We start from the raw sequence: 25,741 nt of genomic DNA, 5'->3' as shown, positions 1-25,741 counted from the left end.
AAATCGCGCTGTTAAGACACTGATGCCCTTTGGAACCACGTTCCTATGTGAGAGTGGATTCTCGGCCCTCACTAGCACAAAATCAATAAATACAGGCATAGACTGTGTGTGGAAAAAGACTGAGACTCTCTTCAATACAACCCAATATTGTAGAGTTATGTGCATCTTTTCAAGCACACCCTTCTCATTAACCTGTGGTGAGTTATTCGCCATTTTTTATGAACAAATAAGGTTTTATATGTAAGCTGGCTTAGTAAAAAGCAAAATTATTGATTATTATTATTTGTTTCCTGGTCCTATAAGAGTTCTTTCTCACTTCCCACGAGCTGGGTTGTGACAAACTCACACTCATTCTTATGTTAAATAAATGTATCATATAGTGTGTGTGTAGCAGGCTTACAATGATGGCAAAAAACAACATTTGAGAGTGTGCTGACCCTGGTGCTAGAGGGGGTACGCAGCTAGAGGTTGAATGTTTGAAATGGTACGAGACTATAAAAAGTTTGGGAACCACTGGTTTAGATCAACATCTGTTCATTCTTCCCCTTGATGCATAGGAAAGGCAAGAGTAAGAGTGGAATGTGTATATACAATTGCAGCCCATCAAGAGGCTAAGTTAGGAGGAACACTGTTTTGGTCTTTGGTCTCTTTGGTGTTGTGCACTATATCTCTACATGAAAACCATGGCAATAGCAGTCAGAGTCTGCCTGCCAGTACTTGGTTTCACTGATACTATATAAAACATATTGGAATCAAAATGTCTACAATGCCTTGTACGCTGATTCAGTAATGGGTAAAAGTACATACAGTATACATGTGGTACATTGAGCACCTGCTGCATGTGCAGAAAGTGACTGCTGTGATACAGTGAAATAGGTTCCTCTGAGGAACATTGGGGATTTGTTTGTTCCATGTAAAACTCTGATTCTATAAGCCTGATGGTTCATTTCCTGCTGTGTCACTAGTATTACTAGTATAAGAGGCCCTTTAAACACTGGAGAGCATCACAGCTGACATCTGAAAGACTTCTTGAGTGTGTTCGTGCTTGAAGCGAGCAAGAGAGTGTGTATGTGTTTATGTCTGTGCTCAATGATAGTCTCCCACCACCTCTTTCAAGTTAACAGTACCAGGAAGTTTACAAACCACAGCTTTGTGGTTCTCTATCACATCAATAAGCCACAACTTCACCAACAACTGTTATGTCTGCTGAGTTATGATACGGAAACCAAGGGTGTTATACTGTATGTACTTTAGGTACAGTGTAGAGGGGAACCGTAAACAATGATTGGTCTATTACTCAGTCACTCTCTGTAGCCAAGGACAGTTTGTTCCTGAGAGAGCTCTACAGGGTTATACTGGTCTGTAGTTGAGCTCTGATAATATCTTCTGTGTTGCCCTCTAGTGCTTTGTTGCAGTGAGGGATATTCTCTAGTAGGAGTCACCTAGGTAATTTAATAGATGACATGACCATATACATAGGGGGATGACTCTATTTTCATTAATGACATTTTGCATGCTTTCAGGATAGAGGAAGACATTTTTTGAGTATAGAAGGTTAACTGAAGGACATAGCAGGAACCGGGGTTGTTACCTGTGTTCTCCATGATTACATAATATGTGTGCTGTTACCTCATGGCATTCAGCACCTCACAAGGGAATCTCAGAAATATTAACCTTCATCCTGGTCAGGGTGGAAGGGAATGATGGGGGAGATTGAAGCAATGATGATGATGGCATGGTGTAACAATCCCTGTTACCACAGACACACAAGAGCATACACACATCATTGCACATGTCAGAATTGAGGCTATTTCTTAATTGCTTTGACTGAGGAGTCAGGTGTGTATAAAAAAGGACACTGCTCATCTCTGCCCTGCATCACACTGCATTCTACTGGTTACTGTATGGTAGTGCTCACCAGTAATACACTTCACCTCCTTTTATTGATGCACACTTGCACACAAAGGTGTACATACCTGTATGCAGGGGACTGATGCCTTTCACCCATAGAGGTATTACATTAACTTGCACCCCAGGGATCAAGATGATGATTAGGTTTCCAGTTATGACTGTTATGATCATAACAGTTGGTATTATGATAATGATTATAATTTCGGTAAAAATGATTACGTCATCTTTTATATTTACATATTTCAAGCCACGTTTTCTGGGAAATGTAGTTTTTATATGTCTGTATCTCGGTGTTTTAGTTTAAACCAGTGTACAGTGTGCAGACATATCCCAGAGTGCAATGTGGCAAATGGGTTGTGGGAGAGGATTGGTTGTGTCGTGAAATGAGAACAATATTAGCTGCATTTGCAGATTTCTTTTCAATTTGTTGCTGCGAAAAAGCTACCCGATATTGGAAGAAAAATCGTAGCGTATGGTTGGTTAGAAGGAGGGGCAAGATTTGGTAGTTGACTGAACGGCCTTGGCCCCGCGTTCGACTGAATGGAGAAACAGCTGCATTTGAATTTGTTAGCCTCCAGACCTCCCGTGCCAGGAGGTTTACAGTCTGGGTCTAAAATGAGAATGGGGTGAGTTCATAGTCAGTACAGTAGTTGGGGTGCTTGGCGAGGTTTTCTCTGATAGTTGTGACGAAGCACTGCAACTGGAGAATGCATAGCTAACTAACTTGAGACAACAACAGTCTCTATTTTTAACTGTGGCAAAGCTAGCTAGCTAAGTTCACAACATTGCTAGCAAGCTAAATGGGTAACGTTAGCAAGCTAGCTAAAGTAACAGTTCAATCTATCTGACAGTTGACATTGGCTACTGAAACTAGAGAGGCGTTTCAATTATATTGTCTTGTCGTGAACAATGCTCTTATTCACTTGTTGTTCCATGCAAGTGCGACAGACAGCTGGTTTTGACAGGTCAGAAGGCTGGCATCATCAGTAACTTGAGTCAAGTGACCGTTCTGAAAGCAGTTGCTAAGCTTTCTAGCTACGACTCTTTTATGAGTTTTGCTACCTCCATATTCATCACTTTTGTTATTTGAGTGTGTACTACTGGGCTTGAACTAGAGGATAATGTAGGACTGACTATTTTAAACAAACAGTGTAATCTTCGTGTTTCTTGTACTCCACCTGAGACAGACCTGGGCGGAAGAGAGACTTCTCCCCTCTGTCCTGGAGTCAATACTTTGAAACGATGGAAGATGTTGAAGTGGAAAACGATAACGGCAAAGATATATCCTTTACAGCGGAGCCCATAAGCTTGCTACTGTACTTCTACACATTGAATAGAACCATGAATAATGTATCTTATGTTTGAAAATAATACAAAGCCTTTCATACAGTGTGTAAATCCTGATCCAGTGCATCATGAGCATATAATGTGGCACTGGACAACGTGACCGGGAAGATTTTAATTTACCGGCCATTTGAGAAATGTAAATTGTAAGAGACAATTTATGCTTGAACTGAAAATGTGGTCGGAGACTCCGTATGGAGGATGTTTTAATTGCTGAGTACTGCATCACCATGAGCTGCCCACATTTTGTAACAATGCGGTGGGCTCCATATAGCTCTGCATTGACATGATTGGTTGACAGTAGGTGGGGGCAGGAGGTCCTGGAAACACAAACTCACTTCCTTGACAACAGCTCTGCACTTCTCTTCGAAGTGCAAGAGTTATGAATGCCCTGCCTTCTGCAGTGGCTGTAAATGCTGCACGGCCAATACAGACGGCAGATTGACCATGCAGCGCCTTTAAGAACCCATTAGGGCGTCCACCCATGGTGCTCAGAATGTGATGCATCACATTTAGATTATGTTAATGTATTTTAACATAACGTGTAACTCCTGTGATGAAGCAGCCAATAACTTCATTTTCAAGCAATTGCCAAAATGCAATTTGTGGGAAAACAACATTCTAAACAGCAAACCTTATAGCGGTTCCATATGTTAGAAACTTAGAATAGAGGGTTAATCTTAAGATGCAACAACTAGGATGGGTTGCTATTATGACTAGTACAGTATGGTGCCTTTGGCTTCTGGACATCAATAGAAAGTTGAGATGAAAACTAATAGAACAGGAGAGATGGCATAGCGGTGGATCCAATACTAAAGTAAATGGAAATATTACTTGGCCACAGCGGAATCAATATTCATTAACTTATAAAAAGAAAAACAGCATACAAGACCTTTTTGGATTCATCGTTGTGCTGCACTCACTTGAACAGGAAGTTGGCGCGGTGCTCCATCTTTTGGGCAAATTTTGTCATGAAACATTGCCATCAAAGTTTTGCATTCTCTGGATTTGTGGTGCTCAAGACAACTGGGAACTCGGAAAAAAACTAGAGGCCGAGTTCACGACTTGGAATTCTGAGTTGGATCACCGTTCAAAACGTATTTTCCCCAGTTGGAGCTATTTTTTCCCCCCCCAGAGTTCCCAGTTGTCTTGAACTCACTGAAGTCTGAAATTACCCCGTTCCAAGTTTCCATTTGTTTTGAACGCGGCAGAAGTCATGCTGGATTGACAGCATAACCAATCTATTCAACCTTTTCTGGCTCATAGTGTTGCATGTGAATGTTAATCCTTTAAGCTTGAAAAAGACACCCTTAAACTGAGACTTGGACCACACTCCCTCCACCGAATAGCAGGCAGGGGACGCAAAATAGTGATTGCTTTGCAACTCTTGCAGTTAGCCACTGATTCCTTCCAAACCACTCATTGTTGTATTTGCGATTTCCAACTTGTTTAATGTTTGGCCGATGAGCACCGATACGTTTTATCTAAATTTATGTCAAGGTTGAAAACGATTTGCCAGTAGATTGTTGACATGGTTCATGATGACTGGTTGCCTGCTAAAATTTTGACAGTCCAATCAAAGCTAAGGTAGATGCAGTGCATTTACACATTTCCATATTTTTGTTACGTTATAGCTTTTTACTTAGGTATTTGGCAGCGATTACAGCCTCTAGTCTTCTTGGGTATGATGCTACAAGCTTGGCACATCTGTATTTGGGGAGTTTCTCCACTAGTTTTTTCTGCAGATCCTCTCAAGCTCTGTCAGGTTGGATGGGGAGCGTTGCTGCACAGCTATTTTCAGGTGTCTCCAGAGATGTTAGATCAGGTTCAACTCCGTGCTCTGGCTGGTCCTTTCAAGGACATTGAGACTTGTCCCGAAGCCACTCCTGCGTTGTCTTGGCTGTGTGCTTAGGGTCGTTGTCCTGTTGGAAGGTGAACCTTCGCCCCAGTCTGAGGTCCTGAGCCCTCTGGAGCAGGTTTTCATCATGGATCTCTCAGTACTTAGTTCTGGTGTGGCTTCTGTCTGTCCACTCTCGTCACCACTCTGATTGGCGGAGCGCTTTAGAGATACGCTGCAGAGATAGGCTGCTTTGGAGCAAGCTAAAACATGCCTCATGAAGTAAAACATTCAGGTTTCAAACAATGAACTCGTTTTTTTTTTTCCAAAATGCATACTGCTTCCAGTTCACATCGTAAAGTAGTGGGTGATGCGCTGATAGCCTGTTGCCTGCAGTTTAATGGTGCTTCAATTACCAATAAAAATATGCACTGAAACTGCATTTACAATTTTTATTCAATTTATTGGCTATGGAGAAGCAAAATAAATACCCATTTAAAATCGGTTCTGTATGTTGTGCACATAAACTCAGCAAAAAGAAATGTCCCTTTTTCAGAACCTTGTCTTTCAAAGATAATTTGTAAAAATCCAAATAACTTCACAGCTCTTCATTGTAAAGGGTTTAAACACTGATTTCCATGCATGTTCAATGAACAATAAACAATTAATAAACATGCACTTGTGGAACGGTCGTTAAGACACTAGCAGTTTACAGACGGTAGGCAATTAATGTCACAGTTATGAAAACTTAGGACACTAAAGAGGCCTTTCTACTGGCTCTGAAAAACACAAAGAAAGATGCTCAAGGTCCCTGCTCATGTGCAGGAACGTGCCTTCGGCATGCTGCAAGGAGACATGAGGACTGTAGATGTGGCCAGGGCAATAAATTGCAATGTCCGTACTGTGAGACGCCAAAAACAGCGCTACAGGTAGACAGGACGGACAGCTGAACGTCCTCTCCGTGGCAGACCATGTGTAATAACACCTGCACAGGATCGGTACATCCGATCATCACACCTGTGGGACCGGTACAACAACTGTTGTGACATTTCTGTAATTAATCAAATTAATTAAGCAAGTACCAATCAAATGTTTGGACACCTTCTCATTCCAGGATTTCTTTATTTTTACTATTTTCTACTGCTAGGTTCTTATTTTTCAGAGTAAATGACTCATGGACACTAGAGAAGCTTAACCAAGTTTAATACTTCCCAAAGGTTCTGTACAGCTGTGTTCAGACAGCAAAACATTTCTCACCATCACAGTTATATACATCCCACTTAAGACACTCCTCCTTCCCTCCAATCCTTACATCTTATGGTTCAACAGGAAAAGGGTAACAGGATACCAAACCCTTATTACTCCCTTAAGGGGATCTGACCTCACCTCCTGACCTTACCTAATCCACAGATGTCCATCTGTCTTTCCTGTATCAACGCAGTGCTCTCCTCCCTTCCCCCAACACATTCCAACGCCATCTGGCTTTCTACAGAAAACCATTAACTTCTGACCTAAAACCCAGTCGTCTCTTTCACTCCTAATATTCTATGCTTCTTCTCTATCATTTATTTAATATCTCAATGTTCAAAATGTTGAATCCAACACTACATTGTAGAATAATAGTGAAGACATCACAACTATGAAATAACACACATGGAATCAGTTAAGAACAAATTCTTATTTACAGGGACAGCCTACTCCATACTCCCCATCGGGGAATTGAACCCCGGTCTCCCGCTTGCCCGCATTCTCTATTTCAGCCATTATTGAGGGTACTTGAGGTCACCGGGAAAGTCTGGACATGGCCTGCTCTCCCATATGTAAGGAATTAGGCACTTTCCCATGTTTACTACAGTATGTATTAGAGGTCGACCGATTATGATTTTTCAACGCCGATACCGATTATTGGAGGACCCAACAAAAACACGATACCGATTTAATCGGCCAATTTTTATATATATATTTGTAATAATGACAATTACAACAATACTGAATGAACAATGAACACTTATTTTAACTTAATATAATACATCAATAAAATCAATTTAGTCTCAAATAATGAAACATGTTCAATTTGGTTTAAATAATGCAAAAACAAAGTGTTGAAGAAGAAAGTAAAAGTGCAATATGTGCTATGTAAGAAATCGTTTAAGTTCAAGTTCCTTGCTCAGAACATGAGAACATATGAAAGCTGGTGGTTCCTTTTAACATGAGTCTTGAATATTCCCAGGTAAGAAGTTTTAGGTTGTCGTTATTCAAGGACTTTCTCTCTATACCATTTATATTTCATATACCTTTGACTATTGGATGTTCTAATAGGTACTTTAGTATTGCCAGCCTAATCTCGGGAGTTGATAGGCTTGAAGTCATAAACAGCACAATGCTTGAAGCATTGGGAAGAGCTGCTGGCAAACACGGGGATGTGCTGTTTGAATGAATGCTTACGAGCCTGCTGCTGCCTACCACCGCTCAGTCAGACTGCGCTATCATAGACTTAATTATAATGTAATAACACACAGAAATACGAGCATTAGTTTACGGATTTGACCATATTAATGACCTATCATTTAGAAAACAAAACGTTCTTTCAGTGAAATACGGAACTGTTCCGTATTTTATCTAACGGGTGGCATCCATAAGTCTAAATATTGCTGTTACATTACATAACCTTCTATGTTATGTCATAATTATGCAAAATTCTGGCAAATTAGTTTGCAACGAGTCAGATGGCCCAAACTGTTGCATATACCCTGACTGCATGCAATGAACGCAAGAGAAGTGACACAATTTGCCTAGTTAATATTGCATGCTAACATGAATTTCTTTTAACTAAATATGCAGGTTTAAAAAAATTATACTTCTGTTTATTGATTTTAAGAAAGGCATTGATGTTTATGGTTAGGTACATTTGTGCAACGATTGTGCTTTTTTCGCAAATGCGCTTTTGTTAAATCATCCCCCTTTTGGCGAAGTTGGCTGTCTTTGTTAGGATGAAATGGTCTTCACACATTTCGCAACGAGCCAGGCGGCCCAAACTGCTGCATACCCTGACTCTGTTGCACAGAACGCAAGAGAAGTGACACCATTTCCCTAGTTAAAGGAAATTCATGTTAGCAGGCAATATTAACTAAATATGCAGGTTTAAAAATATATACTTGTGTGTTGATTTTAAGAAGGGTGTAGATGTTTATGGTTAGGTACACATTGATGCAACAACGGGTTTTTTCGCGAATGCTCTTGTTAAATCACCCGTTTGGCGAAGTAGGCTGTGATTCAATGATTACATTACATTTAAGTCATTTGGCAGACGCTCTTATCCAGAGCGACTTACAAATTGGTGATTTCACCTTATGACATCCAGTGGAACAGCCACTTTACAATAGTGCATCTAAATCATTTAAGGGGGGTGAGAAGGATTACTTTATCCTATCCTAGGTATTCCTTAAAGAGGTGGGGTTTCAGGTGTCTCCGGAAGGTGGTGATTGACTCCGCTGTCCTGGCGTCGTGAGGGAGTTTGTTCCACTATTAAATTAACAGGCACCGCATTGATTATATGCAACGCAGGATAAACTAGTAATATCATCAACCATGTGTAGTTAACAAGTGATTGTTAAGATAGTTTTTTCTAAGTTAGTTTAATGCTAACTAGCACCTTATATTGGCTCCTTGCAGCACTCGCATAACAGGTAGTCAGCCTGCCATGCAGTCTCCTCGTGGAGTGCAATGTAATCGGCCATAATCGGTGTCAAATAAATGTTGAATACCGATTGCTATGAAAACTTGAAATCGGCCCTAATTAATCGGTTGGCCTCTAGTATGCATTATATGTCGGCTATGTTAACTTGTCAGATGGCAACAACAACTGCCCGAGTTACAACAGGAACGCACAATCCTTCCATCAGTGCTCAGACTGTCCGCAATAGGCTGAGAGAGGCTGAACTGAGGGTTTGTAGGCCTGTTGTAAGGCAGGTCCTCACCAGACATCACCGGCACAACGTTGCCTATGGGCACACAACCACCGTCGCTGGACCCAGACAGGATTGGCAAAAAGTGCTCTTCACTAACAAGTCGTGGTTTTGTCTCACCAGGGGTGATGGTCAGATTCACGTTTATCGTCAAAGGAATGGGTGTTACTACTCTGGAGAGGGATCAAGGTGGAGGTTCCATCATGGTCTTGGGAGGTGATTTACAGCATCATCAGACTGAGCTTGTTGTCATTGCAGGCAACAATCTCAACGCAATGTGTTGCAGGGGTAACATCTCACAGCAAGAATTGGCAAATCTGGTGCAGTCCATGAGGAGGAGATGCACTGCAGTACTCAATGCAGCTAGTGTCCACACCAGATACTGACTGTTACTTATGATTTTGACCCCCCCCTCCCTCCTTTATTCAGGGACACATTATTCAATTTCTGTTTGTCACATGTCTTTGGAACTTGTTCCGTTTGTCTCAGTTGTTGAATCTTGTTATGTTCATTCAAATATTTACTCATGTTAAGTTTGCTGAAAATAAACACAGTTGACAGTGTGAGGACTGTCTTTTTACTTTAGTTGTGATAGTTGTTGGATAAATAAGATACACGATGACTCGAGGCCGAATTCCACAAAGTTGTGGAAATTATCCTATAGACCGATAAGCATGAGGCTCTACTGTATTTCCATCAATTGGTATTTCCATCAATGAATATAAAGTATTATTTTGCCATAGGAATTTTTTTTTCCTGGCAAGTTTTATTGGCTTTAACAGAAGTCCTGATGTGTCTAGACTCTATTCCTTGACTACTCTGCACACGTTCAGAATCTATAGCAGTGGCCAGCATGGTCCTGTGCTTCTACTACTCCATGGAGGAGGCCACTCTGCTCTCTCCTGGGCTGTGTTCACTGTGAGTAATACTATCAAATACCAGATAGAGCACCCATCCTGTTTTATGTACACACACTACAGTGGTTCCTCCTTTAAATGTTGCAACATTGCGCTGCGGGACTTAGAGGTAATTTGTGATTTAGTATATATATTTACCATATGCCTGCCATAGGCGAAATGAGTATTGCTTACACTACAATTAGGGTGTGGAAATGTTATGCCCCTTAGATATTAATTTAGAATCCTCCAATCCTCTTATGCTGTAGCCTACTCCCAACTGTCACGTTGAACAGTGCAATATTTTTCCAATATTTTCCATTCCATCCTAATGGAAACCCTGAGGGTTTCGTCTTTCTCGGAATAGAAACACCATAATATGAATCTAATTAATTAAGCCACATTTCTTAATCAGTCCCATATACTATGTTATCACAAAAAAGGTTTTCAATTATCTAGTAATGCCAATATGGGAGACTATTAAATACTTTTCAAAGTTGCACTGGTGGTCTAACTAGCACGAACTTGTAATAACTTAAAAAATGTCTGACAATTAAATAACATGCCATAGAATGCTGCAGCAGCCCGCAAGGTGTGCTGCAGTATAATGCAACTTTTTAAAGGAGGAACCACTGTACCATCACAACATGTCTTGCATTTAAGGTTGTGTTAAGTGACTTGAATATGGAGCAGGATGTTTCTGAGTCTGCCTTATAGCACAGATTGACACTGCATTCAGGCCAGAGTTAACAGTTTACACAGAGTTGGTTTGTGTTTTCAGGAGGTGATATACAGCAGAATTAACTGCAGGGTGGTGGCTATGGACCTAAGGGCCCATGGTGAGTGGCTAACTCTTCCTCATGATAACACACATTTCATCTGGTTACCTCACATTCAATCGTCTCAATAGTATTCGTTTTATAATTACTATTTTTTTTAAAACAATTTTCTGTCCCACTCAGGTGACACCAAAGTAAAGAATTCTGACGATCTCTCAGCGGAAACAATGGCCAAGTAAGTTGTCAGGAATATTTTGGCTACTAACATTTACAGATAAAATTACCCACACGCTCTGTCATTCAGAGATGAGTGTTCTGCAGGGCGAGTGATGAGGGAGGTATTGTGTTGTTGAGATGGTATGGGAGGGAACAGGACAGGACAGGAGGCAGTGGTGTAGGTGTACTGCAGGGGGGTGAAGAGAACCTGCTGGAGAGAGAGGACTGAGTCAGATGAACCATCTGCTGCTGCCTCCCACTGAGACACTAATCTGCTGTTTGATGCAAGGAGAAAACAGGCTTGCTGCATCCCCAACATAGTGTTTATATCAACAAAGTGCCAGTGGGAAGAAACTGAGGTCTCTGCTCTGGAAACTAAGGGACAGAGATTCCTATATTGTCCATATTCTGTTGTTTGAGGAGCTGGATAAGGCTGGTTTGTATGAGTGAGATTGTTCCTACAGTTGGTTGATGCTGGTGTTGTCTCCACCAGGGACATTGGCAAAGTGGTTGAGGCACTCTATGGAGAAAACCCGCCTCCGATAATGATGATTGGACACAGCATGGGTGGAGCTATAGCAGTTCATACCGCTGCAGCCAACCACGTGCCGTCGTTACTTGGCCTTTGTGTCATTGACGTCGTGGAAGGTATAGTACTTGTGTTTTGTTTTTGTCCCATGATCGGGACTTTTGATGATCAAACAAGCAGCAATTGGGGAGCTGAAAAAAGATAATTGATTAATCCATTGTTTTTATATGCTTCTAGTAAAGTGATATGACACAGCTATACGTTTTCATCAATTTATTTATTGACTGATTAGTTAATCATATTTGTGTTATTGTATTTATTCAGGCACTGCAATGGATGCCTTGAACAGTATGCAGAATTTCCTCAGGAGTCGACCAAAGACCTTTAAGTCTGTGGAGAACGCCATTGAGTGGAGGTGAGTTGCTGTCTATATAAAAATACTCAAATGCTTTACTAATAGAGCATAATCCAAGTAATGTGTTCTCTGAACTTGTCCATCCCCTATCAGTGTGAAGAGTGGACAGATCCGAAACGTTGAGTCAGCCCGGGTGTCCATGGGAGGCCAGGTGAAAAAGTAAGTCTGGACTTTCAGATGTGACTGTTCAGGACCTGTAACTAAATAAGTCTTTACCTCTTCCATAGATGTGAGGAACCCCTTAACAGTCCAGGTGTCTCCAAAAGCATCGGTGAAGTCATCATTGAAGAAGAAGAGGAGGAGGAGGAGGAAGGAGAATCCAATCACAAGAGAAAGAAGGAGGATGACCAAGAGGTCAGGGCTGAACTGATTAGTGGGAAATGTTGTTGTTTTAAAAACAACTACATTTTATACCTACAGTGCATTTGGAAAGTATTCAGACCCCTTGACTTTTTCCACATTTTGTTACGTTGCAGCCTTATTCTAAAATTGATTAAACCATTCCCCCCCATTCAATCTACACACTGACCCATAATAACAAAGCAAAACTGGTTTTTAGAAATCTTTACAAATTTATATAAAAAATTTGAGAGAGAGAACACACACTGTCTCATCTTCCTGGCATCTGGGAAGCTAAGTGAAATACCATCCTGTGTAGATAACCAAGGTGGCTTATGGGAAGGTTAGAAGTGACTGACTCTTGGTATCAGCTATAGGAAAACTGCATCGTCTGTAAAGGCTAGACTCTCCGCCTAACAGTCCATCAAGACTCGTGGGCTGACGGTCTCATTATTGCAATAATTAATCGATATTAAATAAAGATTATTGTTTGAAGAAATTACCAAGACCAAGTCTCTCTCAGTACTGAATTTCCACGACTGTCTTCTTGGATATGATGCTACAAGCTTGGCACACCTGTATTTGGGGAGTTTCTCCTATTCTCTGCAGATCTTCTCAAGCGCCGCCAGGTTGGATGGGGAGCCTCGTTGCACAGCTATTTACAGGTCTCTCCAGAGATGTTTGGTCGGGTTCAGGCTCTGGTTGGGCCACTGAAGGACATGCAGAGACTTATCCCGAAGCCACTTCTGCATGGTATTGGCTGTGTGCTATGGGTCACTGTCCTGTTGGAAGGTGAACCTTCACCCCAGTCTGAGGTCCTGAGCACTCTGGAGCAGGTTTCATCAAGGATCTCTCAGTACTTTCCCCCGATCCTGACTAGTCTCCCAGTCCCTGCTGCTGAAAAATGTCCCCACAGAATGATGCTGCCGCCACCATGCTTCACCGTATGGATGGTGCCAGGTTTACTCCAGATGTGACGCTTGTAATTCAGGCCAAAGAGTTGAATCTTGGTTTCATCAGACCAGAGCATCTTCTTTCTCATGGTCTGAGAGTCCTTTAGGTGCCTTTTGGCAAACTCCAAGCAGGCTGTCATGTGCCTTTTACTGAGGAGTAGCTTCTGTCTGGCCACTCTACCATAAAGGTCTGATTGGTAGAGTGCTGCAGAGATGGTTGTCCTTCTTGAAGGTTCTCCCATCTCCACAGTGGAGCTCTGTCAGAGTGACCGTTGGGTTCTTGGTCACCTACCTGACTACCTACCTCTCCCACGATTGCTCAGTGTGGCCGGGCAGCCAGCTCTAGGAAGAGTCTACATAGTTCCAAACGTCTCCCATTTAAGAATGATGGAGGCCACTGTGTTCTTGGGGACCTTCAATGCTGCAGACATTTTGTGGTACACTTTCCCAGATCTGTGCCTCGACACAATCCTGTCTCAGAGCTCTACTGACAATTCCTTCGACCTCATCGCTTGGTTTTTGCTCTGACATGCACTGTTAACTGTAGGACCTTAAATAGACAGGTGTGTGCCTTTCTAAATCATGTCCAATCAATTGAATTTACCACATGTGGACTCCAATCAAGTTGTAGAAACATCTCAAGGATGATAAAGTGGAAACCGGATGCTCCTGAGCTCAATTTTGAGTCTCATAGCAAATGGTCTGATTATTTATTGTAAATAAGGTATTTCTGTTTTTTAAATTTTGAATGCTAACGTTTCTAAATGTTGTTTTGCTTTGTCATTATTGGGTATTGTGTGTAGATTGATGGGAAAACATTTTATTTAATACATTTAGAATAGGGCTGTAACGCAACAATGTGGGGAAAGGGTCTGAATACTTTCCGAATGTACTGTATGTATGCAGGTGGGTTTGTATGCACGAGTCTTCTTAGGCATTAGTGGCTGGGCCATTCCACAAATGCGGTGCATGTTGAGAAGTGTAACTTGTTTCTTTAGACATTTTTTTTATTTATATGAATGGTTTTACCATATTAAAATGAGAGTTCAGTTCACGTTACAGGGGTGACCATAAAATGAGGGACAAATGAATAACTAATCAGATTAAATAAATAAGAAATTAATCCAAAGCAACAAAATAACTAGGGCTTTTCAATTCTGGTTCAAATCTTCCTGGAAGTGATAGTGTTGATGGAGAGATGTCAAAATACTGAATTTTGGCCCCTTCGCGAGCCTTTATTTATACTGAACAAAAAATTTATACAGATGTAAAGTGTTGGTTTAATGAGTTAAAAAGATCCCCGAAATTTTCATGAGCACAAAAAGCTTATTTCTCTCAAATGTTGTGCACACATTTGTTTACATCCCTGTTAGTGAGCATTTCTCCTTTGCCAAGATAATCCATCCACCTGACAGGTATGGCATATCAAGAAGCTGATTAAACAGCATTATCATTACACAGATGCACCTTGTGCTGGGGTGAAAAAAATATATATAAAAGGCAATTTTTTTCTTGGAACAACCCAGTTGATGTATAATTCTGGGTGCATTTGTCATCTTGGGGAAGTGTATTACATTTCCCACCTTTACACAGTCTGTTGTAGTGTGTACATGAAGAGTAAATTAACATAGGGCGGCGCACAATTGGCCCAGTGTCGTCTGGGTTAAGGCTTGGCTGGGGTAGGCCGTCATTGTAAATAAGAATTTGATCTTAACTGACTTGCCTAGTTAAATAAACTGTCTCTTGGCCTTCTTTAGGTGAAGACGGAGAGCCTCTATACCTGGCAGATTGATCTGTCAAAGACAGAGAAGTACTGGGAGGGCTGGTTCAGTGGACTGTCTGCCCTCTTCCTCTCCTGCCCTATGCCAAAACTGCTCCTGCTCGCTGGTGAGTCCCTTAGTTAAGTCAGTTTTAATCCACATGACTTTAAATTGTTTTCAATATAATTAAAATACCTTTTTGTCTTTGACATTGGACTAGAGCACACATTGTTGATATAACATTTCCCTCTTTACAGGTGTGGACAGGCTTGATAAAGATCTCACAATTGGACAAATGCAAGGTGAGGACAGCCTCATAGATTAATGTGTGTTAGGTTGGTTGGTTGTTTGTTTACAATTATGGTCGCCGATAGTGACCGTGAAATCCCACTGTAGATCTTCCCCCACCCACTCCTTGTTGGTTTACTGTCACATCCTTTAAATCCAATAGAAGTGTGTTGCACATGAAGATTTGTGTTCTGTTTGTGTTCAGGGAAGTTCCAGATGCAGGTGCTCCCTCAGTGTGGCCATGCTGTCCATGAGGACGCCCCTGAAAAAGTGAGTGGGTTTTAACCGTCTGGATATGAAGGTATGATGCTAAACAACTGCTTGGTGCATGTGCAGGCAGGTTACTAGAAACACATGTCGATTTTGGACGTTTGAAAAGAGAATGTCGATATATGCTGTCCTCGGCGCTCACCCCAAAAATTAAAAACTACGGCAGAGCTCTGGGCTGGAACACACGACGCTCAGATCCAGAGCACGCTGCTTAGACCACTGTGCCCGGCAGTTCACAATTGTCTAGCAAGCAGGGAGAGTACTTGATGATACTAAATTAAAAATTGTCTAGCAAGCAGGGAGAGTACTTGATGATACTAAATTAAAGCCCTTTTTTTATATATTTTTTTATATAAACATTTTATGCTTTCCCCAAACCATAGCCCTAACCTTGACCACTTGGTATGAATGCCTAAACTTAACCCATTGAGTTGTTTCTGTTTTAACCCTGTGTCTATGTAGCCTCACTACTGTATGTAGCCTCGCTACTGTATATAGCCTCGCTACTGTATATAGCCTCGCTACTGTATATAGCCTGTCTTTTTACTGTTTTATTTCTTTACTTACCTATTGTTCCCCGAATACATTTTTTGCACTATTGGTTAGAGCCTGTAAGTAAGCATTTCACTGTATGGTCTACTACACCTGTTGTATTATTCGGCGCACCTGACAAATAAACTTTGACTTGAACCACGTGGAATTAACTTCTTGCGTCGAGCAATCCCGGATCCGGGATCCTATTTATAGCCTCAAGCTCATTAGCATAACGCACGTTAACTATTCATGAAAATCGCAAATGAAATGAAATATATTTGCTCTCAAGCTTAGACTTTTGTTAACAACACTGTCATCTCAGATTTTCAAAATATGCTTTTCAACCATAGCTAAACAAGCATTTGTGTAAGAGTATTGATGGCTAGCATAGCTATAAGCCTAGAATTCAGCCAGCAACATTTTCACAAAAACAAGAAAAGCATTCAAATAACATCATTTACCTTTGAAGAACTTCAGATGTTTTCAATGAGGAGACTCTCAGTTAGATAGCAAATGTTCAGTTTTTCAAAAAATATTATTTGTTTCGGACAAATCGCTCCGTTTTGTTCACGTTTGTCTATGAAAAAAAACCTGTATCCAGTTATAGCCTCAAGCTCATTAGCATAACGTAACGTTAACTATTTATGAAAATCGCAAATGAAATAAATATGCAATCTCTCAAGCTTAGCCTTTTCTTAACAACACTGTCATCTCAGATTTTCAAAATATGCTTTTCAACCATAGCAAAACAAGCATTTGTGTAAGAGTATTGATAGCTAGCGTAACATTTAGCGTAGCATTTAGCGGGCAACATTTTCACAAAAACCAGAAAAGCATTCAAATAAAATCATTTACCTTTGAAGAACTTCGGATGTTTTCAATGAGGAGACTCTCAGTTAGATAGCAAATGTTCAGTTTTTCCTGAAAGATTCTTTGTGTAGGAGAAAAATGCTCCGTTTTGTACATCACATTCGGCTACCAAAACGAACCGAAAATTCAGTCACCAACAACGTTGCGTTATGCGTTATGCTAATGAGCCTGAGGCTTTATTCACGATCCCGGATCCGGGATGGGGAGTATCAAGAAATAATTCCTTACCGTAATCTTCATTCAGTGGGAGAGGATGAGACAGGAAGGAGAACATCTGCCTCAAATAATTAGCTTCCTCTTTTAAAATATGATTCGGAGAATCATAGATGACTCTGTATTCAGTAACGAGTTTCTGCATATTCTTTTTGTTAGCGTTCCTGTATTGGAGATTCATGAAGAATTTTGTGCATTTTTCAGATCTTTTGCTTTATTTTTGTAATCGATTACATTAGATTGTACTTGGAAAAGTTCAAGTTATTTTTGTTTTTCCTCTAACTTATTTTGTATCTCTGTAGTTTTTATTTATATCTACCTGTACTATTAGTGCATGGATTTACCTTGTTAGTCTTGTCTCTTTAGCCAGAAACTGCTTTTTTATTTTTGATGAATATTGAATTGAATGACTTTTAAAGGTAACCCAAGCAATAAGGGTATTTGCTGAACCTATATTATACTGGAAAATTTCAGTTAAAATTATTGTCTTAGTTAAAAATAAGTTATCCTCCAGTAAACTTTAAATAAAATTTCCAATATTCCCGTCAAATCTCTAAGAGTTATGTGAATGCCAATTAGATGATGATCCGATCACATTCTGTCTCCTATCAAAACTTCTTACAACTTTGAAGCAAGAGAGAAAGAGACTGTAGTCAAGACGACTAGCTTGATTAAGTCTCCTCGGTCTATCTCACTAGGTCTGGGTTTTTTAGTCTCCAAATATCCACTATTTCTAATGTGTCCATAATATTTGTGTTTTCCTTAAGGGCACGGTGATAGTTTGTGGAGTGATTACCTTTACGGTCCATTGAGGTACTTAACACTGTTTTATAAACTCAGCATTTAAAGAAACGTCCTCTCACTGTCAACTGCGTTTATTTTCAGCAAGCTTAACATGTGTAGATATTTGTAGGAACATAACAAGATTCAACAACTGAGACATAAACTGAACAAGTTCCACAGACATGTGACTAATGGAAATGGAATAATGTGTCCCTGAACAAAGGGGGGGGGGGTTAAAATCAAAAGTAACAGTATCTGGTGTGGCCACCAGCACTGCGGTAATTAATGCAGCATCTCCTCCTCATGGACTGCACTACATTTGCCAGTTCTTGCTGTGAGATGTTACCCCACTCTTCCACCAAGGCACCTGCAAGTTCCCGGACATTTCTGGTGGGGAATGGCCTTAGCCCTCACCCACTGATCCAACAAGTCCCAGACGTGCTCAATGGGATTAAGATCCGGGTTCTTCGCTGGCCATGGCAGAACACTGACATTCTTGTTTTGCACGAAATCGCACACAGAACGAGCAGTATGGCTGGTGGCATTGTCATGCTGGAGGGTCCTGTCAGGATGAGCCTGCAGGAATGGTACCACTTGAGGGAGGAGGATGTCTTTCTTCCCTGTAACGCATAGCGTTGAGATTGCCTGCAATGACAACAAGCTCAGTCCAATGATGGTGTGACACTTCGCCCCAGACCATGACGGACCCTCCCTCCAAATTGATCCCGCTCCAGGGTACATGCCTCGGTGTGACGCTCATTCCTTCGATGATAAACGTGAATCTGACCATCACCCCTGGTGAGACAAAACCCGCGACTCATCAGTGAAGAGCACTTTTTGCCAGTCCTGTCTGGTCCAGCGACGGTGGGTTTGTGCCTATAGGCGACATTGTTGCCGGTGATGTCTGGTGAGGACCTGCCTTACAACAGGCCTACAAGCCCTCAGTCCAGCCTCTCTCAGCCTTTTACGGACAGTCTGAGCACAGATGGAGGGATTGTGCGTTCCTGGTGTAACTCGGGCAGTTGTTGTTGCCATCCGCAGGTGTGATGTTCGGATCGGATGTACCAATCCTGTGTTACACGTGGTCTGCCGCTGCGAGGACGATCAGCTGTCCGTCCTGTCTCCCTGTAGCGTTGTCTTAGGTGTCTCACAGTACGGACATTGCAATTTATTGCCCTGGCCACATCTGCAGTCCTCATGCCTCCTTGCAGCATGCCTAAGGCAGGTTCATGCAGATGAGCAGGTACCGTGGACATCTTTCTTTTTGTGTTTTTCAGAGTCCGTAGAAAGGCCTCTTTTAGTGTCCTAAGTTTTCATAACTGTGACCTTAGTTGCCTACCGTCTGTAAGCTGTTAGTGTCTTAACAACAGTTCCACGGGTGCATGTTCATTCATTGATTATGGTTCATTGAACAAGCATTGGAAACCGTGTTTAGACCCTTTACAATGAAGATCTGTGATGTTATTTCGATTTTTACGAATTATCTTTGAAAGACAGGGACCTGAAAAAAGGATGTTTCTTTTTTGCTGAGTTTAGTCTCCTACCATAGCTAGCTAACTAGCGATTAGCATTAGTGGCTAACACGTTTTAGCTTAACTTGCTAAGAAAATACTAGCTAAACACTAGCTGTTTACCGATGTAAGAATCAAAACTAATATTGTAATTATAGAACACTTGTGAATTTATATTAAGATCAAACGGCATCATTGTCATCAACATTGTTGCATGTGCTGCTTTGAGCATGCAGACTGAACTAAAGTGTCTCATGGTCAAGCAACAACATGCGCTCCTTGAGTGACAGGATGGGACTAGGTCTGTGTGGAAAGGGGCATGGAGAGAGGGAGCGGAGAGGGATGACTCAAGTAGCGGAGTAAAACTGTCAAAATGGCCGTTACACACGGCGTATCACATTTAACAAACAAAACATTCAAATACTGTTATAGAAGGTAATGTAAAAACCCAAACCGGTCCGTGCATAAATACTGGTGTATATAGTTAAATACGGTATACCGCCCAATCCTATTCTCAATGTCTGGGAAGTAAAGTCTGCTAACTAAACCCACATTGCTTTTGTTTCCCCAGGTAGCAGACGCTCTGGCCTCGTTCATGGTCCGTCACAAGTTCACTGAACTCAAGGAGGGTTTCCTTTGGTAAGACTCATTTTACTCGAATAGAAACATATCACACATTTGTTTACAATATTGTTTATTACTTTTAAGTCTGCTTGTCCAATAGTCAATGTACAATCTCATTGTTAAGACCTGCACAAACATGTATTGCTTCTCTGAACTGTTAAAATCACATGATTTATGGCCTGGGTGGTCGAGCAGTTAGGACTGCTGCCTACAACACATGCTTGCCAGTGTCAGCGGGGGTACAAATCTGTCCCACTGCCTTTGTGACTCTATCTCTCTCCTCTGTCAAATAAAAAACAAAACCCTCAATGTATATATATGTACATTAAAAAATCAACTCATAAATTATGGACGTCATACAATATAAAGTTTTGTAACGATTAATGATACACCAATATTGGTAGTTATTGTTTAAGGTCTGTTTTGACATAAGTAATTATTTTCGATATCTAATGGGATACTAACTGGTACAGGAAAACCAAAAGGCATGTGTTTTTATGCTTTCATGTTCTTGTTTTTTTGTTGTCAAATTGTAACAGCTAATGGGAATGGGATCCAAATAAATAGTAAACTACATAGAAAAGTCCCAGTTTTGCCCTGGACCCAAACAGCACTTCTGGAGGAGTTGCCTGGAGCCTCATGGACACCATCTTCTGCAAATGACTCCCAACTGGAATAAAATAGATCGGGATAAATTAAATCAACTTGAGCACTGTACAACTGCAAAATTCTCAGCACTTTGGTTCTTAAATTATCTTTCGAAAATGAATTATTACTTTGCGAAATGTACATGTAGATCTTTTGCCAATATGACTTTGCCTTTATGCTTTTTAAGAATGCAGGGATTTTGTTTCACCCATTTTTTTTTTTCCTGTGATGGCTTGCATGTTTCTTGTTCAATTTTGGGTAACTCCATGTTGTGCTATGTGTTTAATAACATTGTTGGATTTTAAGAATGATGAATAAAAATGCATTAGGACAATTTCTACAGATCTTTTCATTTCTGTTCTGTTGCATGTCTGGTTTATGCACTGTTTACTTCCATGGTGAACAGAGACACCCATTAGGGACTATTCTGCCAGTGTACCAGACTGACGATGGGCTCCCAATTGTCTTAACTTACCCGGTCAGTTATCTGGCTTGAAGGAACATGAAGAAAAATAGTGCCAGGTTTTCTTCTATTGTACCATCACAGCAGCCTTGACCTTTCTAGTTCTGCAAGTTAAGTAGTGTAGGAACAGGGGTCGTACGGCATCATCCCTCAGCCCGTAGATGAGTGGGCTCAGACATCTTGGCAGGATGATGAGGAAGAGGAAGTTTAAGTATCGCAGGTCAATAAAGATGGCAGTACTGCCTACACTGGCCAGTGCACTTTCTATGGGTGCGTACAGAAAAGAAGAGAGAGACATGCCCAGCTGAACCAGGTGCAGCAGCACTGTCTTGTGGGCCTTACTGGCTTTCGTTTTGTCAGAAGAGGCAGACCTGGCTGTGACAATTATGGCAATGTATGTGTAAATGATGATGAGAGATACAGCTACAAAGCAAAAAGTATTGAACCCCTGAAACGCTTGCATCTGCCACAACGCAATGAATAACTTCTGCCGTGTGCAAAATATCGGGGTAACAAAAAAGCCGGGATCTTTTACTATAGAATAAAGCATATCAATTATAAGATTTATGAATATGACAAGCCAGATGACAGCAATGGCAATGCCAGATCTTTTGGGTGTGGCTATGTCACTATGCCGTAGAGGGAGGCAGATGGCTGCATAGCGTTCTAGAGACATCAACGCCAGGTTAAGTGGGGCAACACGGGACATGCCACTGCCCAACATGACAAACAGTCCACAGACAACCTTTACCAATCGTAGATAAACCAAGGCAAACACATACATAAGGCAGCTGACCAGCAACTGCATGGAGTCATTTAATAGCAAATGTGTGAAGAGAATGTAGCGGGGAATTTCCATAAAAGTAATTTTGCTACTCATAGCAAAAATCATCACGCAATTTATGTAGATAAAAAATAGAGCCATCAGGATTGCCACTGCCACTTTAACCATAGTCCTCTCATTCATCTCAAATATGATCATCTGTTCATATGTAAAAGAACTCTCCTGAAAGGTTTCATTGGTTACTGCCATACTGAGTGCCTTTGAAAAGAAAGAAGAGATTGAGAGGAGAACCTATTAGAACATCATTATTACAAGAAACTAAATGTTTATCTGATTAACATTATTCAAAATCTGTAAAAAAAATATATATAAAAAATCAGAGGTGACAGTTCTAACAAGTCCATAGATCTGTACCCCCCGAAATCTGAAATACAAACCTTTGTGATTGGTAGGACTGAGGGAGCCTTCCTTAGACTGTTGTGCTGTTGAGATCTATATTTATAAATGGATGAAGTCGGTGACATCATGGTATCATTGGCCCTAAGGTAAAGATCATCTCTGATTGGGCTACATTTTCACTCACTCACACACACACACATGAGATGGGTACCAATACTCCCCAAGAACAGAATGATCTGAGAGGAGAGATGGCCAGTTGACAACTTATTGATCGTTCTCCCAGTTTACTTCAGTAGCACCGTATAGGCAGTGGTGGAAAAAGTACCCAAAAGTAAAGATACCTTATTATAAAATGACTCAAGTGAAAGTCACCCAGTAAAATACTACTTGATTAAAATTATTAAAGTATTTGGTTGTAAATATAGCTAAGTATCAAAAGTAAAAGTATAAATCATTTAAAATTCCTTATATTAAGCCAACCAGACGGCACCATTTTCTCGTTTTTTAAATTTACGGATCACCAGGGGCACACTCCAAAACTCAGACATCATTTACAAATGATGTTTAGTGAGTCTGCCAGATCAGAGGCAGTAGGGATGACCAGGGATGTTAAATATAAAATATATCCCATTTAGCAGACGCTTTTGTCCAAAGCGACTTACAAGACTACTTTTACATATGGGTGGTCCCAGCGGGAATCGAACCCACGACGCTTGGCGTTGCAAGCGCCATGCTCTACCGACTGAGCCACACAGGACCCATGTTCTCTGTTTAGTGAGTCTGCCAGATCAGAGGCAGTAGGGATGACCAGGGATGTTCTCTGTTTAGTGAGTCTGCCTGATCAGAGGCAGTAGGGATGACCAGGGATGTTCTCTGTTTAGTGAGTCTGCCAGATCAGAGGCAGTAGGGATGACCAGGGATGTTCTCTGTTTAGTGAGTCTGCCAGATCAGAGGCAGTAGGGATGACCAAGGATGTTCTCTTGGTAACTGTGAATTGGACCATTTTTCTGTTTTGCTTAACATTTATTATGTAGTTAGTACTTTTGGGTGTCAGTGAAAATATATGGAGTAAAAAGTACATTATTTTCTTTAGGAATGAGGTAAAGTAGAGGTCAAAGTTGTCAAATACGGGGTTGGAAAAATTATATATTGAACTATACACTGATTGTACAAAACATATTGAGTTGCACCCACTTTTGTCCTCAGAACAGCCTCAATTCGTTGGGGCATGGACTCTACAAGGTGTCGAAAGCGTTCCTAAGGTATGCTGGCCCATGTTAACGCCAATGCTTCTCACAGTTGTCTATTTGGCTGGATGTCCTTTGGGTGGTGGACCATTCTTTAAACACGTGGGAAACTGTTGAGTGTGAAAAACCCAGCAGCGTTGCAATTCTTGATGTGCCTGGCATCTACTACTATACCCCATTCAAAGGCACTTTAATCTTTTGTCTTGCCCATTCAGCCTATGAATGACACACATACACAATCCATGTCTCAAGGCTTAAAAATCCTTCTTTAACCATTCTCCTCCCCTTCATCTACACGGATTGGAGTGGATTTAACAGGACATCAATAAGGGATCATAGCTTTCACCTGGATTACCCTGGTCAGTCTGTCATGGAAAGAGCAGGTGTTCCTAATTTTTTGGATACTAAATATGGTGGTAAATTCAAAATGCAGCTATGTACAGTTCTTCTGGCCAAATACATTGACACCCTTGCACGTTTCTTAAATATTTCCCTATTTCTTCTAAAATAAGTTACTGGATTTTCAACATTGCAGAATACATTTTATTCTTGTAAAAAAAAAGAAGAAGAAAAGATAAATGGCATGGACAAAATGATTGGCACCCCGGAGCTAGTATTTGGTTGCACATCCTTGTCACATCCTGCTGACAAATATGCAATCAATGAGCTTGCTGCACCTTTATACCTGCACGTTGGCCCACTTTTCAGCAGCAAACTGCTCTAATTCTTCAATGTTTGAGGAGTGCCCTCCGCCAACTGCTGTTTTCAGATCTCGCCATAGATTTTGGATATGATTCACATCTGGACTCTTTCCTGGCCACTCCAGAACAGTCCAGTGTTTCTTCTGGAACCATTCCAGGGTGCTTTAGATGTGTGTTTGGGGTTGTTGTCCTGCTAGAAGACACACAACCTTCAACTGAGAGAGTTTTTGGACACTCGGTTGAACATTGCACTCCAAAACACCTTACCACTATCATCATGGCCATCAATGCAAAAGTGTTTACCAACGACCAATATATTTGGCCACAACTGCACCTGCCTGTCTCATTAGACCTATGTATATCCTGCTGTGAGTTGTCTTGACCCATATTCACAAAGCATTTCAAAGTAGGAGTGCTGATCTATGTACAGGTCCCCTCTCTTATTCATTATGATTTATAAAGCTAAACTGATCCGAGATCAGCACTCCTGCTCTAAGATGCTTTGTGATTACATGTACTGGACTCCTCCTCTACAGTATGTATTTCAACTACTGTGTGCTGCCTAGGATTAAAATCTGATGACCTCACACATGGTCATCAACAACAACAACAAAAAACAGGCACAACGAAAACCTAGCAACAGCACATCCTTACAGACAGAAAAACAAAAATATTTACAATAGAACATGTGAATCATCACATTAAATATGATTGTGTGTATTTCTTAATTTTTTATTTAACCTTTATTTAACTAGGCAAGTCAGTTAAGAACAAATTCTTATTTACAATGACGGCCTACCAAAAGGCAAAAGGCCTCCTGCGGGGACGGGGGACTGGGATTAAAAATAAAAAATAAATACAACATAAATATAGGACAAAACACACATCACAACAAGAGAGACAACACAACACTACATGAAGAGAGACCTAAGACAACAACATAGCAAGGCAGCAACACATGACAACAAAGCATGGTAGCCTCACAACATAACAACAACATGGTAGCAACACAACATGGTAGCAGCACAAAACATGGTACAAACATTATTGGGCACAGACAACAGCACAAATGGCAAGAAGGTAAAGACAACTATACATCACACAAAGCAACCACAACCGTCAGTAAGATTGTCCGTGATTGAGTCTTTGAATGAAGAGTTTGAGATAAAACTGTCCAGTTCGAGTGTTTGTTGCAGCTCGTTCCAGTCGCTAGCTGCAGCGAACCGAAAAGAGGAGCGATCCAGAGATGCTTGTGCTTTGGGGACCTTTAACAGAATGTGACTGGCAGAACGGGTGTTGCATGTGGAGGATGAGGGCTTCAGTAGATATTTCAGATAGGGGGGAGTGAGGGCCAAGAGGGTTTTTATAAATAAGCATCAACCAGTGAGTCTTGCGACGGGTATAAAGAGATCACCAGTTTAGTATAGAGGGATGTGTCCTATTAGGAGCATTGGTGGCAAAT

At 41.0% G+C, this 25,741-nt stretch overlaps 2 protein-coding genes across 4 annotated transcripts; one reads left to right on the top strand and one right to left on the bottom strand.

Annotated features, from left to right (window-relative positions):
• Positions 1 to 2,248: 2,248 nt before the first annotated feature.
• Positions 2,249 to 21,021, top strand: ppme1 (protein phosphatase methylesterase 1). Of its 3 annotated transcripts, XM_064981484.1 has the most exons (14): positions 2,249 to 2,537; positions 3,099 to 3,193; positions 9,884 to 9,975; positions 10,735 to 10,792; positions 10,916 to 10,967; positions 11,442 to 11,596; positions 11,802 to 11,892; positions 11,986 to 12,051; positions 12,120 to 12,246; positions 14,942 to 15,071; positions 15,202 to 15,246; positions 15,438 to 15,502; positions 19,985 to 20,052; positions 20,577 to 21,021. In XM_064981484.1, the coding sequence occupies exons 1-14, from the start codon at positions 2,452 to 2,454 to the stop codon at positions 20,578 to 20,580; spliced, it is 1,134 nt and encodes a 377-aa protein (XP_064837556.1). In that variant the 5' UTR covers positions 2,249 to 2,451; the 3' UTR covers positions 20,581 to 21,021. The 3 variants fall into 3 exon arrangements, with proteins under 3 accessions (XP_064837556.1, XP_064837558.1, XP_064837555.1); XM_064981486.1 differs by lacking the exon at positions 3,099 to 3,193 and having other exon boundaries at positions 9,858 to 9,975; XM_064981483.1 differs by lacking the exons at positions 2,249 to 2,537; positions 3,099 to 3,193 and adding an exon at positions 8,879 to 9,273 and having other exon boundaries at positions 9,858 to 9,975.
• Positions 21,022 to 21,215: 194 nt separating this feature from the next.
• On the bottom strand, positions 21,216 to 22,181 carry LOC135549181 (odorant receptor 131-2-like). The gene has a single exon (XM_064979221.1). The coding sequence runs from the start codon at positions 22,179 to 22,181 to the stop codon at positions 21,216 to 21,218; it is 966 nt and encodes a 321-aa protein (XP_064835293.1).
• Between the last annotated feature and the right edge of the window lie 3,560 nt (positions 22,182 to 25,741).

Source organism: Oncorhynchus masou, chromosome 12 (genome assembly GCF_036934945.1).
Source record: "Oncorhynchus masou masou isolate Uvic2021 chromosome 12, UVic_Omas_1.1, whole genome shotgun sequence".
Classification (NCBI taxonomy): Eukaryota; Metazoa; Chordata; class Actinopteri; order Salmoniformes; family Salmonidae; genus Oncorhynchus; species Oncorhynchus masou.
Note: the sequence above shows the minus strand (reverse complement) of the source record. Positions and strands in the feature narration are given on the sequence as shown.